Source organism: Cyanistes caeruleus, chromosome 14, assembly GCF_971803275.1.
Source record: "Cyanistes caeruleus chromosome 14, bCyaCae1.hap1.1, whole genome shotgun sequence".
Classification (NCBI taxonomy): domain Eukaryota; kingdom Metazoa; phylum Chordata; class Aves; order Passeriformes; family Paridae; genus Cyanistes; species Cyanistes caeruleus.
In genome coordinates this window covers 4,811,709-4,828,275 of record NC_141714.1, presented here as the reverse complement: position 1 = coordinate 4,828,275, position 16,567 = coordinate 4,811,709, and the positions used below count along the sequence as shown (strand labels likewise).

Here is a 16,567-nt window from a genome sequence, read left to right as displayed (position 1 = left end):
GATGCTTGTTGGCCCTGGTCATCGTGGGTGAGACTTGACCTAGGGTTGGGTGCTGCCCAGTCATTCAAAACCTTTTGCCACCACTGGCAAAGGTCCCCCCAGTTTCTGTCTCTGCATCCAGCTCTCCCTCTTTGCTTCTTTGGCTTTTCCCAGTGCTAGTTCTGTTCTGCCTGTGTTTCACAGGGATCCAAACAAGCCTGTCCCCCAGGACACCAAGTTCATCCACACCAAGGCCAACCGGTTTGAGGAGGTGGCCTGGTCCAAGTACAACCCCCGTGACCAGCTGTACCTGCACATTGGGCTGAAGCCACGGGTACGCGACCACTACCGGGCCACCAAGGTGGCTTTCTGGAAGCACCTGGTTCCCCACCTGTACAACCTGCACGACATGTTCCACTACACCTCCACCACCACCAAAGTGCCACCACCCGACACCACACAGAACTCCCACATCACCCGCCGGCCCAACAGCAAGATCTGGACCACCAAGCGCCCCGCCATCTCGCCCGCCTACAACAGCGAGAACGGGAAGGAGAAGTGGAGCCCAGAGCAAGAGGCGGGCACGCTGCTCGAGAGCCCCCGCGACTACTCCACTGAACTGAGCGTCACCATCGCCGTGGGCGCCTCCCTCCTCTTCCTCAACGTGCTGGCCTTCGCTGCCCTCTACTACCGCAAGGACAAGCGCCGGCAGGACACGCACCGGCAGCCCAGCCCCCAGCGCGGTGCCTCCAACGACATCGCCCACGCGCCTGATGAGGAGATGCCCTCCTTGCAGGTGAGCCAGGGGCACCACGAGTGTGAAGCTGTGCCATCGCACGACACCCTGCGCCTGGCCGCTCTGCCCGACTACACCCTCACCCTGCGCCGCTCTCCGGATGACATCCCGCTTATGACCCCCAACACCATCACCATGATCCCCAACTCGCTGGTGGGGCTGCAGACCCTGCACCCCTACAACACCTTCACCGCCGGCTTCAACAGCACGGGGCTTCCGCACTCACACTCCACCACCAGGGTATAGCTGCCCGCCGCCGGCGCACACGCATGCACGCACGCACACACACGCAGCAGACACTGGCAGAGGGACCGGCGGGGCCCACTGAGCCCCCGGACGGAGGGGCAGCGCCCACGGACGGTGCAGCTCCCAGCCCAGAGACCTGTGGGGTCCCAGAGTGGCCCCAGCGCTTTCTTTTGTTCCTATCTAACTTTTGAGAAGTGCTTTGACTCTCCTGGCCTCAGGGCCCCGTGGGTTGCCCCGGGACGCCAGTGGGGTGCAGGAGGGACACAGTGTAACCCTGCACAGCCCACGCGTGCAGGTGGGCAGGGGTGCCCCGCTGTCAATGGCCGTGGTGCTCCATGTCAATGGGCTGTGCCTCCCAGTGGGGCCATCACATCCCCAGTGCTGAACCCACCGAGCACCCTGGGACTGACGAAGAGCAGGACCGGGCATCCCTCTCAGCCAGTGCCCAGACATCTCCAGGCATCTTGGCAGCCCTGGAAAAGGCTCCTTCACTGTGCTGAGAAGTGGCCCCAGGCCATGGTGCTATAGGCAGAGGGAATGGGCAGGGTCCAGGGACCTGGCCTTGTGCTGGATGCAGGCGCTGGGGCTGGTGCCGGGGCTCAGGGACCCTGGGAGTGGGGCCCTGGGCTGGAGACTTGGCACCTCTGCCCCTCTTTGCGCTGCAGAGAATCTCTTTTGTGTCAGTCATTTCTCTTTGCAGAGACGTTTTTTAAGCAGATCTTTAGTTCTTTACACACTAACGGAGTCGCCGCGTTTTGTCCTTTGTAAAGATTTTAAAACCAAGTGTTCTTGATATAAAATAAAAAGCCAGTTAGAAGCCAGCGTGTGCGCACGGTGCCGGCCTCCCATGGCGCCCGCCTGCCGTGGGTGGGCACCAGGCAGGGCAGTGCCTCCTGCACTGTGGGGCTGCGCTCTTTTGTATTTTTTGATATTCTCCCTCCTCTGTCACCCGTGCCCACGTATCTCAGCCAAAAAAAGCCTGTCCAACGGCCTGCCTGCGAGCACCCCCGCCCCGGTCCCTCACGGCCAGCACTGGCCAGTGCCACCCACCGCCCTGTGTGGGCATCACCTGCTCCGAGCACTGTCTATTCACTCCCACGATCCCAGGACAGCTCCTCATGCTCCCCACCCTGTCCTGCTCCCCCAGGAGCATCCCACATCCCTTCACCACTGCCCCAGGGCCGTGCTGTGCCCTCCCTGCCCATGCTGTTTCCTGAAAGCAGAGCCAGTGGTTTGCAGCCTGTGGCAGGAGTGGGGTGACAGGAGCAGGGTGAGCTGCTCATCAACATCAACTCTGCCTCCTAGGTTACTTCCACTGGGGCCTTTACCCCATCACGGGGTGGTCCCAGCTCTGGCATACAGGACGTGCAGCTGGAACAGACGCCTGGGTAGGGACTCTGGGGTGATGCAGCCTTTGTAGGGCTGGGAGCAGCTCTGCGGGGGCTGGGGCATCTGCTGGGCTGTTGTGGCCACCGAGCCACACGTGGCTCTAGGCAAGTGGCTTTGGTGTGGTCGGGCATGGAGAAGGAGCTGCAGGGGATCCCACGTGGGGCACCCCTGTTTCAGCCCCCCAAGGTGAGCACTAGTACCTGGGGCCTGAGGAGGCAGGAGAAAGGGACAGGTCCTTGTGGGGACACCTTATCTTGTCCCTGTGCAAGACGGTCCGGCTGGCAGACGCTGCCCGTGCTGGCGGCCGTGACGCACCGGTGCCGGCTGGCCCTACTGCCTGGGGCCAGCGCATCGATGGCCCTGCTGGCCCTACTGCCCGGGGCCAGCACAACAACGGCCCTGCACCCTGCCCTGGCCCCCACCCCGCGCAGGGCTGAGGGTGAGGATGCTCGTTGGAGAATGTATTTATACCCTGTCACCCGCGCAGAGTAACAAATTCCAAATAAAACAGAAGTGATATTTTTAATAGCGGTGTGTCTCGCCTCTTCTTGGAGCATGCAGGGCCCGGGGACTCCCGGGCTGGGTGGAGTGCCCTGTGCTGGTCCTCATGTCCCTGGCACCCACCCCACAGAGGCAGCAGGAGGACCCTGGTATCACCCCACCATGTCAGGGTGCTGGACCCCCCGTGTAAGCTGGCACCATACCATCCAGGACTGCCAACACCAAGTGGTGTTGTCCCCACAGTGGAGGGTGTCCCCACATCCCCCCAGCCCTGCTGCCCCCAGCACTATGGGACCCTATGTGGGAGTACATCTGTCCCATATCCCCCCTCCCTCCAAACTTCAAACCCCTTCCCCAGCCTTTCCCAGCTGAGCTCCCCTCCCCCTACTTGCCAAACAGAAAAGCTGCTGGTTTCATTTCTTTTTAATGTAATTTCAACTGGAGTTGCCATAGAAACCAGGAACGGAGTGGGGGGGCTGAATTGCCTCCAGGCAGCGTGCAGACACCGGAGCCAGGGCCAAGGCCCTGAGCCAGGGGAGCCGTGGCAGGCAGGGGGACAGGCTGTGCAGGAAGCTGAGTGTGGGGCTCTACCTTTTCCCCCTGGGGGACCTTTGCAGCTCCAGTGCCACAGGCACATCACCCTCTTCAGCACCGTGCTCCAGTGCTGGACCCCCCCTAAAAGCCCTGGTGCTGCCCATTGTGGCATCCCACAGGGTGCCTAGTGCCTTCTTGAAGGGCTGATGCCTTTCTGCCCCAGATTAGGGGCTTGCCCTGCCCTTCTGTCCCCTCTCCTCATCCTTGCACAGCCCCAGCTGCATGCTGCCACATCTGCCAGCATGGCCAGCCCAGCTAGGACCCCAAGGCAAGCTGGTGACAGACAACCCACTGATATTTTTTTTTGCCTTTGCAAAACTCCCGAGGCTGCCATCTGTCCAGGGTGTCCTTGACTATCAACAGCTTTTCTTTTGAGACCTGGCAAAGCTCTAGGGACACTGTATCCCAGAGGGCATGAACAGTTAACATCTGCGTGACAACTGTGGGACATCCTCTGCTTCAGGGGACATGTTTAGGGCTGTTGGCAAGGAGAACCGTAAGGGAACTCAACTGCAAAGGTGTCCCTGGCATGGGAGGGAGTGAGTGACCTGTGGCTGGCCTCTGGCTGCTTGAGGATTCACAGCCAGCAGGAGGACAGGGATGCTGCTCTTCACAGAAGCATCACTGGGATAGTGCCCTGGTCCTGTTCCCCACACCTCTGATGCACCCAGGACACAGGACAGTAGACTCACAGGCAGGCAGGACAATCTGTTAAGTCTTACTCTGCAACCCCCTCTGCCCTGCTGCTGCAGCAGCACAAAGGATTTCTGTGCTCACCCACTGCCAGTGACCTTCCTGGCAGTTGACTCAGACCAGAGGGTTTTGTCTGTCCGAGAACAGCAGCCTGGATCCAGGGGTGCCTGTGCTGCTGCCAGTCCAAGCCTGGAAGCTCAGCAGCCCCTGCACTGCAGCGGCAATCCAGTGACGAGGCTGAGCCATTCACAGGGCCAGCCCTGCCTGGAGCAGGGTGGCCGGGGAAAGGGGGCTCTGGAAGCCTCCTCCGCAGTCCTCCTGGCAGTGGAGATGTTTCAGTGACGGTTCAAGTTTGATTTCATCCATCGTACCGATACAGATTGCTGGGCTGCAAGTTCTCCGGCCCTAGCAGGGTGCCAGCAGCTGCGTCACCCCAGTCCCACCATCCGCATACTGGCTCAGTCCTGCCCATCTCATCAGCTTGTCTGCGTTAGACGTGCCCACGTCTTTGACCTCTTAGCTGCAACTTCAGACACCAATTAACTTCACAATTAGCGCCATTAACAAAGAGCCCGTTTCTGGCCCACGTGGTCGCGGGCGGGGCAGTTTTCTGAGTACTGGAGGCAGCTCCGGCCACGTCTATTTAGCACAGCCTGTCCTTGACCCATGGCTTTTGCAGTTTAACCTAAGCCAAGAGGCGAGGGGGCTGCCCGCACTGCCGCCCACCTCTGCTCCTCCCAGCTAACTCCCTGCCAGGGCCGCGGGCGGGCACAGCAACGCCCCGGCTTCCTCCTCCTCTTTCCTTTTGGCCTTTTTCTCCGTTTTTACTATTCTTCGGATAGGTTCCCACGCTGAGCCCCGCCGGGTGCTGCCGCGGGCAGGTGCGGCCCCGCCGCCCCCGGCCCGGCCCCGCAGCGCCACCTGGTGCCACGGCCGGCGACCACCCCCCGCCGCACGGCCCCAGCCCCCCGGCGACCCCTCGCCTGGCTGCCAGCGCCCCCCACTCACCCCTGTCCTGGCTCCCAGTAATCCCCAGTGACCTCCCGCCTGGCTCCCAGGGCCCTCCAGTAAGATCCCTAGACTGGCTCCCAGGGACCCCGCTCCCCGCACCGACCGCCCCCTGTGCTTCGTCCCGCTTAGCTCAGCCCACCGCAGTGCTCACCAGTCTGCCCTCCTCCTGATCCCCCCGGTGACCTCCACCCAGCCTGATCCCGCCAGCACTAGCCCCTTGCCCATAGCGTCTCCCACTCCCGCTAGCCCCCAGAACCCGTCCAGTGTCCGGGACCTGGGCGGTGCTGCCGCTCCCGCTCCTCCCCGGGCGCTGGTGGCTCAGCTGGCGGCGGCTTATCGGAGACTGAGATTGCGGCCCCGATGGCCCCAACCCGCCCTGCACCACCGGCCAGCCCCGCTATCTCACTGCCCACTGCCCCCGCGGGGACACCCCTAGCGGCCCCCAGCCGCTCCCCAGTGCCATCCCGCCGTCCCCACGCGGGAGACACAGGCACCACTGTCACCGTTGTCACCCCCGGGCAAGGGATGGCGCGCGGGTCCTGCAGCCCAGCCCAGGGGACCAGGATGAGCGGCAGGGTCGCCACGTCCCACACGGGGTGCTGGGCGGCGGGACCTTGAAGCGGGCCAGCCGAGTTAATCGTTGACAGGCTGTTTGCCTTTTCCCGGCTGCCCTTTTACACATTAAATCTGGGTATTGGTGGCTCCCCAGGTATCAGCCGGCAGCCTGCAGCAGCAGATCAAGGTGCTCCAGGAGCTGGGGGTACTCAGAGGCATCCCTGGTGGGCGGAGAGCAGGGCTCCCCACAGTGTATGTGCCTGGCTTGCAAGGAATGCAGCGGGGAGGATGCTCACAGCAGGGGAGTGGGGCCACGGGGACCAGAAATCTCCCCGGGGACCATCCTGGGGGGCTGGCCCTGCCCCGGTGCTGCAGTGGCCCCGGGTCTGGCCCCGGGGGATGCTCAACTGCGGTGGCGGAGGCGGGTGGGTGTGAGGCAGCCTGGACACACCTGCGGTGTTTACTTGGCGAGTAAGGAGCAAGGCTGTTTGGGAGGGGGTGGGTAACGTGCCTGCCGGGCAGTATAAAGTCCAGCGTGCTACGCTGGAGGCTGACTGCTGCAATCCCAAAGAGCATTGATTGTCCTGGCGTTGAGGTGAGAACCTGGAGGGCGCAGCAGCGTTGCGGAGGCGGCCGCGTGTCCCCCAGCTGGGGAGCACCGTGGGGGCCACAGCAGGGCTCGGCCCTGGGCCTGGGGGAGGAGAGCCGGCAATGCTGGCCCTCATGGGGGCAGTGGGGAGAGGAGCAGTGTGGGCACAAGCGGCGTCCTTACAGCTTCCCCGGATGGTCTTCGGCCGCCACCGTTCGCACAGCTCCGGGTGCCCGTACCTTGGGCTAAGGGGAGGAGGTGGCATTTGGGATGGCATTAATCGCCCTGCCAACCTACAGGCTGGTAGGGTTTACTGGATATGCTGCTCCCCGCCTGAGGCTGGGGACAAAACCCAAGGGACACGGCGCGATCCCTGCAGGATGAGGCACGATGTGATGGTGTGGCTGGGACACCAGCCCCGAGGGGCACGGGGACTGTTGTCCCCACCAGCACGTCCGAGCAGCAGGGCAGCGTCAGTGAGTCCATCTCGGGGGAGGAGCGGTGAGGGCAGCTGCAGCCACAGCCAGCGTCACTCCGGACTTTCTCCCGTGCCTCCAGCGGCACACGCGGGGCAGCTCCAATGCTCTCGCAGACGCTGCTGCTGGCACCAGAGCCTTGAGGAGATGGCAGGACTCACAGCAGCGGTACCCAGTGCCAGCCAGCCCCACGGCGGCCCACCGAGTGCTCAGTGCCCGAGCTGTCCATGCGCTCGGCCACGCTGCCGGGGGAAGGGACCCCGCACACCCCGGCTGGCCCGTCCGGCACAGCCATGTGTGGCGCGGGTCCCGCGGGTGGAGGGGCTGTGGCCGGGGTCGGTGCGGGGCGTGGTGGGGAGGGGGCAGTGGGTGCGGGGCCGAGCAGCGGGAATGCTGCACACAGGCACTTTGTTTGGCCAGGGTGGGCGGAAGTCAGGGCGTTAGATCTGAATGCTAAAGTGTGTTGTTCAGGGGCCGATAAAGGCCCCATTGTATGCAAATAGTTTATAAAGCAGCATATGACTTCCAGTGCAGGGCAGTGGCAGAGAGAGACGAGGGCAGGCGGAGCAGAGCTCTCCTGCGGGAGGCATGAGACCTTAGAGGGGCCACTGGGGGCAGCTTTCGAGGACCCTTCCTCACCGGCAGGTACGCGTCACCAGGATCCTCCACACTGGAGGTGGCTGGTCCCAGGCACCCAGACTCATGCGGGGGTGGGAAGCGGCTCCCGGGGCTGCTCGGTGCCAGTGGGTTGCTGTGGTGGGGCGGGGGTCTGTGCTTGGGACTGGGGTCGCCCTGTGTTCCCCGGGCAAGGATGGCTCTGGGAGGGTGGCAGTGCACGGGGGGAGCCCCTCAGCTCAGGGCTGCCTGGCCCTGCTCCTGCAGATAATGGGAGGACAAAGGGAGGAATTGGTGCTGTGAAGCTCCTTAGGACCATTCCTAGCCGAGTTCAGCACTGAGTACTGGGGATACTGAGTGTAGAGGTGTGGGAGCTTCACCCCCATTCTCTGTGGCAGCTGTGGGTTAGGATCCCTGTGCCAGTGTGGGGTGGCAGGACTGGAGTATCTGGCACTGCTGGGGCAGCCAGTCTCCAGCCCGCTCTGGCCAAAATGCTGCCTTGAGCTGTGTCAGGAGCAGAAGCCATGCTGCCATCCTCCTGTCTGTCCATCCTGGTCTCCACCCTCCAGGGCTGCCACCCAGTTGCTCCCAGGTCCCTCCTGGGGCTGCTGCCACTGGAGCCAGGACTTGCTGGCTCTCAGCCAGGGGTCCTTCCTGCTCTTAACACCATCTCTCACCGCTCTCTCCTACAGACGTGAGAAACGATGAATTGGGCCGGCCTCTACACGGTGCTGAGCGGGGTGAACCGCCACTCCACTGCCATCGGGCGCATCTGGCTCTCTGTCATCTTCATCTTCCGGATAATGGTGTTAGTGGTGGCAGCCGAGAGCGTCTGGGGGGATGAGAAATCTGCCTTCACCTGCAACACCCAGCAGCCTGGCTGCAACAGCGTCTGCTATGACCACTTCTTCCCCATCTCCCACATCCGTCTGTGGGCCCTGCAGCTCATCCTCGTCACCACACCGGCCCTTCTTGTGGCCATGCACGTGGCCTACCAGCAGCACCAGGAGAAGAAGCTGCTGATGCTGACAGGGCATGCGGATGCCAAGCACATGGAAGAGGTCAAGAAGCACAAGATGCGCATAGCAGGTTCACTGTGGTGGACATATGTCTGCAGCGTGGTCTTCAGGCTGCTCTTCGAGGCTGTGTTCATGTACATCTTCTACATGCTCTACCCAGGCTACCAGATGATGCGGCTGGTCAAATGCGAGGCTTACCCCTGCCCCAACACTGTCGACTGCTTCATCTCCCGGCCCACTGAGAAGACCATCTTCACTGTCTTCATGCTGGTCACCTCCAGTGTCTGCATCATCCTCAACATGGCAGAGCTGGTCTACCTGGTGGTGCGGGCCTGTGCCCGCCGAAGCCAGCACCACTCCAACCCCTCATCCGGGAAGGGCTCCTTCTATGGGCACAAGCATTCCTCCGAGTACAAGCAGAACGAGATCAACCAGCTGCTGACAGAGCAGGACGGTTCCCTCAAGGACATGCTGCGCCGCAACTCTGGGCTGCAGGAGAAGGGTGACCGCTGCTCTGCCTGCTAGGGCCACCACTGCAGGGGCTCCAGCCCCACAGTCGCCCCATGGGCCTGTTACTGTCCCTGTCCCAAGGATAGCATCCCTCAGGCTCTCCTAGATGGCCAGGAGGGCATCTTGGGCCATTAAATCTCCATTCTCAGGTGCTGCCTCCCTCCTTTCTGCTCTGGCCAGGATATGCCGGGAGCTGGGGTGCCAGCGTGGGGTGTCCATCCTTGCACCCAAGCCCTGGTGGGTGCCATAAGGGGCTGTGGGGGCTGCAGTGCCAGGCCTGAGCTGGGGCTGTGGCTGTGTTGCCCTGGCAGCCGGCAGCAACCAGTGACCCCTGGGTGGCATTGATCAGTGTCCAAGGGCTTGCGCTCCCCCAGCACCAGTCCCTGCAGCCCCGAATATAATTAGAAAAGTGCCCAGACCAAAAATAGAGGAAAAAGTTTCCCCAGTGGCTGTTTCATGTGCCAGTCACAGTGAAAGCCAATGGGGCACGCAGCTGCCTCATGCCCCAATAACCCCACGCCCGCCGTTGGGTGACCGGACAGACGGAGCAGGCAGACCTCTCCGCACCCCACTGAGGAGCTGGGGACCGGCTGGGAAGGGGCCTCACAGCATCCCCCATCACCCCACTGACGGGAGGGGACGGCGCGGGAGCACTGGGCTCTGCCCCACGCACTGTCTACGGTGAGAGGTCCCCGTGCCGGATCGCCACCGCGGTTGTTCCCCATGGTGCTCCCAGCTCTCTGCTGTAGGTCTTTGCTCCCCCTGCCCTCCTTGTGATAGGTTAGGGGGTCCCTGGGACCCAGGATGGGGACACTCCAGAGACAGCCTTGGGTTGGGTCTGTGCACACCTGCTTTACCAGGGAGTGGGGTGGCATTTTGGCGGGCTGTGGGGTGGCTGTGTCTGGAGGGTGGCTGTCTTGCAGGGCACCACAGCACATGCCATGGGGGACTGGAGTCTGCTGGGTCGGCTGCTGGAGAATGCCCAGGAGCACTCCACAGTGGTGGGGAAGGTCTGGCTCACCGTCCTCTTCGTCTTCCGCATCCTGGTGCTGGGGGCAGCCGCAGAGCGGGTCTGGGGTGACGAGCTGTCTGGCTTCTCCTGTGACACGCAGCAGCCCGGCTGCCAAAATGCCTGCTATGACAGCACCTTCCCCATCTCCCACCTCCGCTTCTGGGTCCTGCAGATCATCTTTGTCTCCACCCCCAGCCTTGTGTATCTGGGCCACATCCTGCACCTGGTGCATCTGGAGGAGAAGGCACAGCAGCAGGCGGCAGCACGGGCTGGCAGCGGGGCCAGGCGGCAGCGCCCCAGGCAGCCCCAGCTCCCTGCAGGGAACACAAGGGCACGGGTGTGCATGCGGGGGGCCATCCTGAGGACATACATCTGCAACATCGTCTTCAAGGCTCTCCTGGAAGTGGGGTTCATTGTGGGCCAGTACGCCTTGTATGGGTTCCAGCTGAAGCCCCTCTACACCTGCAGCCGCTGGCCCTGCCCTAACACAGTCAACTGCTACATCTCCCGGCCCACTGAGAAGACCATCTTCATCCTCTTCATGCTGGGGGTGGCCTGTGTGTCCTTGCTGCTCAACCTGGTGGAGATCTACCACCTGGGTCTCACCAAGTGCCGGCGAGGGCCAGGCCCCAAGTCCCACATCCTAACCACTCCTGGTGGGCCTGTAGGACCTGGCAGCACCTATGTCACTCTGCCCAGGGGTGGCAGCCCCCTGGCTGCTGGCAGACCCCCCCATGGCCTGGCACCACTGAAGAAGGCAGGTGCATGGCTAGGGGTGGCTGGTGGGTCCCACAGGGACATGCGAACGGCAGACCTGGCAGTGTAAATGTGGCCTGCTGGCATGGGCAGGGATGGGCAATGCATGGGTGGTCACAGTGATGGTTGTGTTTCCAGTCTCTGCCAGGCCCAAGGCACGGACCCCATGGTCAGCACGAGAGCTGGGCACAGCCCTGGGGACACTGCTCAGATGCTCCTGGCACTCCTGCAAGCAGCAGGGCTAAGAGTAGAGCTTGGAAGGGGGAGAAAATAAACACTTACTGCACCTCACTTGACTCCTGCTCTGCTCACAGGCACCGTGCTCCATCCTACGGACACACTGCGTGGCCAGGGCAGGGCCACTGCTGGGTTGGGTGGGGTTGGGAGGACATGGCAGGGACAGGCAGGGCATGCCATGCTGGCACCAATGGGCACTGGGGCAGGGGCCATCACCACATGCCAGAGCTGGCAGGACAGCAGGGCCAAGGTAAGGAAGGGCAGGCAGCACAGGCTGGGATAGACAGGAGTGAGGTGCACAGCAGCACAGGGACACTGGCCGTGTTCTACAATGCTCACCCTGCCCAGACGGAAAAACCAGGGTCTGCCAAAGTTTTCCACATCTTTATTTGAAATGAATGGTTTCCAGAGACACAGGGTTAGTCCTACCGCCCTGGCATCACTACAACAAGACTGGTGAGCAGCTCACTCTCCACATGGACACAGAACAGATGGCCCCAGGCCAGGGCCCAGAACAATATATACAGGCTCAACAGGAGACCCATGTACAGCTCAAGAAAACTGACCAGAACACAAGAAGGGGCAGGGGGCAGCACAGAGTGGCACAGCTGGAGCCAGACTTGCCCTGGGTAGGGTGCTGGCAGCCTGTGGCTGTGGGAGGGAGGGGGAGGGCAGGCAGGGCTCCCTGCTTCTGCCAGGAAATGCCTGGGCCTGTGGCTGGAGCAGAGGTTCCCACTGATGCCACCTTTCACAGGGGAGGGTCCTTACACCACGACAGAGCACAGTGGGGTGAGAGGTGCAGCACTAGCACAGACCCATCTCCATCAGTTTTCACCACTCAGAAAACATTGACCAAAGAGAGGGAGGCATCCCGGCTGCAGATGAGGTGTCTCTGTGGCAAGGCCAGATCTCTGCCCACAAATTCCAGTGTGAGCTCCATCCACTCCCTGCAACCAACCCAAATCTTTCCCAAACTGGGACATAAGTTCTCCCTGTGACCCTCAGGCCCTCAGGCTGCCTGTGGCCCATGCCCACTGGCTTGAAAAGACAATCCTGCCCCAGCAGCAGAGCTACTCTTCCTGCCTTGATAGCTCCTGCCTTGTGAGGGAATGCTAAAGGAAGAGAGAAGTAAAAGCTTCAGAGGCCACTGGTCCAATGGTGCACTGCATCTTGTGCAATTCCTGCCCTGGGGCACAGGAAGAGAGGGGTAGTGGCAGGGCTGGGGGTAGGGGAGGGACAGGGCTGGGCAAGGGGAGCTGCCTCAGGGACTCTGCCACTCCTGTGCCATGCGAACGGGCCCTGGGGAAAATGGCTCACCCAGCAGCCAACTGGAGACAGAGCTGAGTGTGGGGGCCACGTACGTAGGGGATGCCTGTAACGAGCAGGATGGGAGGTCCACGTCTGGTAATGATGCAGGGACAGTACTGCTGTAGCACCATCCCCTCCTATGCTGCATGGCCCCTGCCCTGCAAAGGGAAGCAGCAAGATGAGGTGTCCAGGGCTGGAGTGCAGCCAGTCCAGCAGCACCTCACCCTTAGTCCATGTCATCCTCCAGGCTGCTGAGCCGACTGTGCTCCTCGTAGATCTCCCTGACGGCCAGGATGCGGTTCAGCATGCTCTCCAGCATGCTGCGGTCCATGGGGATCACCGAGTACCAGAGCGGGGACTCGGCGATGCACGACCGCTCGGGCTGCAGGTAGAACACATCGTTGCGGTTCCGCAGGCTCTCGGGACTGTGGAGAGAGAGGCGGGTGAGACCTGGCACATCAACTTCAGGGGCTCAGACAGCCTGGTCTGATGTCATGTTTAGCAAGGGGTGTTCACAGCTTGTTACAGCTTCTCATTCAGTATGATAAGGACACAAACTCAGCCTACAGCTCCTTGATCAAGGCCAAAACCCAAAACTACCTAAGCACTGGACTCCTACTGCACGTTCCTGCCAGTCTGGAGAAAGGCAAGAAGTGGAAGAGGCCAGAGAGAAGCATTCTCTCAAGCTTGGTCTAGTCAAGCAGCACAGAGCCTGGGCGAGACTGCACATAAAAAAATGTCTGGAGAGCAGCAGTCACTCCACAGGGTTCTATCAAAATTAAGAAGTGGCCCCAAAATGGCATGTGCCTCTTCTCCAGAGAAATCCTCACCATTTAGAGAGATAAAACTCATAAAACTTGACTGGGCATCGGAGGGGATTCATCCTGTTCTCCCGCTGCTCCAGCATCGGTACCTCCTCCTCACGTTTCCGTTTTCCAGAGCCGCCATCTGCAGAGAGGGAGAGAGCTGGCTCGTGGCTGGATCCTGACAAGGCATGCAGGGGGAGGAACAGAGATGTTCCCCCAGACCCACCTCGGCTTTTCTTCTGCTTGGCTGGAGCATAGTAGCGGATGCTCACCACCTTTGTCATGCCACGGGCTGTGGTGCACTTGCGGGACTGGCGCACCACGTTGGTGAAGGAGAGCTGCATGTGCTCCTCTGCCGTCTGTAGCCCGAAGAACTTAGTGTTGAAGAACATGAGGGTGTTGAGAAGCACAAAGGGTGAGTAAACACCCAGCTGTTTGCACTCCCAGAGGTGCTCCTCCTCGACACGGGAGAAAATTGTGTCTGCAACACACAGAGGGAGAACCAGGTCACTTCAGCAGTGGCTTCGTGGCAATCACTTCACCCTGTCCAGGAAAGCTCACTGCAAAAGACTCATGCTTCACAGCATCTCTTTTTTAATAAGGTTATTTCTCCAGAGCCATCAGCAGAGCTAGAGCTCTGCCCAGCCATAAGCCTCCCCAGATCATAGCTAAATCACAGATGAGAACCCAAATCAATCCTAATTGCTCATCCCTATAGATGCCCAAAAAGTGAACTCCAGGTCAGTACTCCACCACGCTCAGTAAGAGACAGCTGGCAGGAGAGATCTGGCCAGCTCCTGCCTAGATACACACATCTGGAGTCAAATGGCTCTGCCTGGGATAGCCAATCTGCGGAGATGAGGCTGGATCCATGAACTAACTACTGACAAGACACAGCAGGAAAGGCAGCCCAGATCACAGCATCATGAAAAGCCTCTGCAGAGCTCTAGGTTAGTCCATTCACAAGGCAGTAGTACTGCAACCTTAGCCAAGGCCAGGCACCATGTGCAGACTCATCCATGTGGTGGGAACACAAACACATGCACCAGTGTGCCTCTTGGCTTGGCATCCTCCTTGCCAAAGGATGGAGACATCACTGTGAAGTGTAAGGATTCAAATTATCCCAGGATACAAAGCACATGTGCTCTGCTCCCAGATACCCTGACTGTGGGCAACAGAAGCCTCTGAAGCATAAACCACACTGGCTTTGCAGTTGGTTTGGGTCAATGTGACCTCACCACACAGCAGGACTGTGCTGCCCCTGCCAAGGTTGAAGCTGGGGGAGCACAATCAGGCCAGAGGATCCAAGGCTACAAGCACAAACTGGATATATGTAGGGACTGAAGGTACTCTGAAGACACATACTATTTGGTAAGATTGTGGGTTGCCAGCCACTCAGAGACTTGTTCAGCTCCTGCACGAAGGTCAAGTAGTAAAGGTCTGTAAATATATTCACCATACGATTGTTCTCGAGCAGGTACTAGAAAGGACAGAACACACAGTCAAGAGAAACTCAGCAGCACCTGGAATGCAAACCCTCCCCACAGAGCCCAGGACACATGTGCAGAGCACCCCTCCTTGTACCACCAGAGCTGCTGGGCAGACACTTCTGAGAGCTGCAAGGAAAACTCTGGGGCATGACAAAGCAGACTTGGTGCTGAAGAACGGCCTGAGTTTTGGGGGATCCCCCAGCCCTCCTCAGAGATGTGCAAGAAGGGTGCAAGGCTGGGGAATAGTTGCCACTGTATCCTCTGAGCTTGGGAACAAAGACCAAACCAGGTGGGATGCTGTCCTGGGCTGAGGCACTGAAGTACGGTCCAGCCAGCCTCTCTGGGTCCCCAGAAAGCAGAATGAAAGGTACAAGCTCCCCATATCAGATCTGATCCCCAAGTCTGCCTGTAGAGGACTTGAGGACAGCAAGGCCTCCCTCACCTGCTGGATGCCAAGGCAGAGGTAATAGATGCTGTCTGGTTCATAGCGCTCCCCATTGGGCCGGGTTATCTCCTTGACAAACTGGGCCAGGCCATAGTTGAGCTCAGCTGCTGAGCAGGCTAAGATGTCTTCCTTGATCCTCATGGGCTTGGCTGCAGAGAGAAGCACAACAGCCTCAGACAACAGCCTACAAGGTCAGGAACACCTCAACACCCCAAGGTCCAGCTTCTGGGAGGTTTCTGCCACTCCAGTGCATCCAGACAAGGCACTTACGGCCAAAGCGTAGCTCCTCTCCCTTGCTGGTTTCTCCCCCTGCGTATTTGGCTTGCACCCAGGACTTCCAGGCATTCACACCATAAGAGTAGTTGAGCACTGTACAGCTGGGCTGGCTGCTCATTGAGTCCCGGGAACAGCTTTCAGAGAGCACCAGGCGCTTCTGCCCCTGCAGAGAGGTGTTCTGTGAGACTGAGCACCTACCTGGGACAGGTGCAGGAGTCCTGGCCACCACTCACACCTGCTGACTGTCAGCTCCCTACAGTGTGCCATGGCAGCAGACAGCGTTCTGCTGGCAGCCAAGCCAACAAAGCTCATTAATTGCAAGGGTCACAAGCAATAAGGAGACCACCTGTCACATGACTTGTAGCATTCAAAGCTTCTCCAAAGTGACAAGCAAGTATTTTCATTCAAGATGTGGCCCGCAGACCAACCATGCCCTGAAGAGAGGGGGCACAACCTCCCCAGCACACCAAAGTCTCTGGTACCCTTCACCTCATACATCCCAAGTGGCAGCTGCCACTCCAAACCTGCAGGGCTTTAAGCAGGCAGTACCCACAGAGAGCTCACCTTCCGGACAGCTCGAGGCAGATCTTGCTCTGTGGACACATCATCTGGTCCCACCAGCCCACAGTCAAAGAGGAAATCCACACTGGGGTTGATGTCTAGAGGGTCTGAAAGGAAACACAGACAGAAGGGCTCAGCTGAGACATCTCATCCTGGCCCCTGTGCTAGCCTGAATTTTACAGCAAAATGAAAAGGGAACACTTCACATCCTCTACCACTGCCTGGCACAAACTTTTAGCCACAGCCCAACAAAGGAAATATGGCTCTGGTAGACAATGCTAGAATTTCTCAGAATAACCAGAACACTACGTTTTCCTCTCTGACAGTATTTTGCTTATTTTTTAAACCTGAGGAACATTCCTCATTCCCTGATGCCAGGCCAGTACTGTGGACAGTCTGGCACAGGAACCTCAATTCTGTTGTTTGCTGCTAGCATCCTGCCTCAGCACTGCTGTGCTCCTACAAGTCCCTGCCTCTTCTTCCACCCTCTGTTAACAGACACTCAGCAATTCTGCCATTTCTCAGGATGCTATGCCTTGTCCAGGTTTCTCATCTTGCTGGATCCTCTGGAATCATCATTCATAAACACACCAGTGCTGCTGCCCTGCTCTTTGTGCTGTTAAAATCAGCTTCTCATTCCCTCTTCTTCAGGTCTTTTGCTCACAAAAGTTTAGTCTGGACAAGCACACAATCATTCAGAAGT

At 59.8% G+C, this 16,567-nt stretch overlaps 4 protein-coding genes across 29 annotated transcripts in view; 3 read left to right on the top strand and 1 right to left on the bottom strand.

Annotated features, from left to right (window-relative positions):
• NLGN3 (neuroligin 3) overlaps positions 1–2,936 on the top strand; it is a 38,999-nt gene extending 36,063 nt beyond the window's left edge. For all 8 annotated transcript variants that reach the window (XM_086851146.1, XM_086851150.1, XM_086851144.1 and 5 more), the window contains one exon: positions 184–2,936. In XM_086851146.1, coding sequence (XP_086707272.1) covers positions 184–1,021 — 838 coding nt within the window. In that variant the 3' untranslated portion in view covers positions 1,022–2,936. The remainder of the gene's footprint in view (positions 1–183) is intronic.
• A 2,962-nt stretch (positions 2,937–5,898) lies between these two features.
• Positions 5,899–11,032, top strand: GJB1 (gap junction protein beta 1). 9 transcript variants are annotated; one of them, XR_015276564.1, is made up of 4 exons: positions 6,212–6,359; positions 7,359–7,474; positions 8,137–9,654; positions 9,897–11,032. XR_015276564.1 is itself a non-coding variant. In XM_086851138.1 (3 exons), the coding sequence occupies exon 3, from the start codon at positions 8,149–8,151 to the stop codon at positions 8,986–8,988; it is 840 nt and encodes a 279-aa protein (XP_086707264.1). In that variant the 5' UTR covers positions 5,899–5,951; positions 7,359–7,474; positions 8,137–8,148; the 3' UTR covers positions 8,989–11,032. The 9 variants fall into 9 exon arrangements, 7 of the variants coding, with proteins under 7 accessions (XP_086707264.1, XP_086707266.1, XP_086707263.1 ...); XM_086851138.1 differs by lacking the exon at positions 6,212–6,359 and adding an exon at positions 5,899–5,951 and having other exon boundaries at positions 8,137–11,032; XM_086851137.1 differs by lacking the exon at positions 6,212–6,359 and adding an exon at positions 5,919–6,016 and having other exon boundaries at positions 8,137–11,032.
• LOC111929377 (gap junction alpha-3 protein-like) lies at positions 9,915–11,032 on the top strand. The gene has a single exon (XM_086851134.1). It carries the CDS (start codon positions 9,915–9,917, stop codon positions 10,809–10,811), a length of 897 nt encoding a protein of 298 aa, XP_086707260.1. The 3' UTR covers positions 10,812–11,032.
• A 316-nt stretch (positions 11,033–11,348) lies between these two features.
• ZMYM3 (zinc finger MYM-type containing 3) overlaps positions 11,349–16,567 on the bottom strand; it is a 32,706-nt gene continuing 27,487 nt past the window's right edge. For all 11 annotated transcript variants that reach the window (XM_086851120.1, XM_086851119.1, XM_086851112.1 and 8 more), the window contains 7 exons: positions 15,868–15,971; positions 15,298–15,466; positions 15,025–15,176; positions 14,458–14,572; positions 13,319–13,573; positions 13,117–13,234; positions 11,349–12,711 (listed from right to left, as the gene is read on the bottom strand). In XM_086851120.1, coding sequence (XP_086707246.1) covers positions 12,513–12,711; positions 13,117–13,234; positions 13,319–13,573; positions 14,458–14,572; positions 15,025–15,176; positions 15,298–15,466; positions 15,868–15,971 — 1,112 coding nt within the window. In that variant the 3' untranslated portion in view covers positions 11,349–12,512. The remainder of the gene's footprint in view (positions 12,712–13,116; positions 13,235–13,318; positions 13,574–14,457; positions 14,573–15,024; positions 15,177–15,297; positions 15,467–15,867; positions 15,972–16,567) is intronic.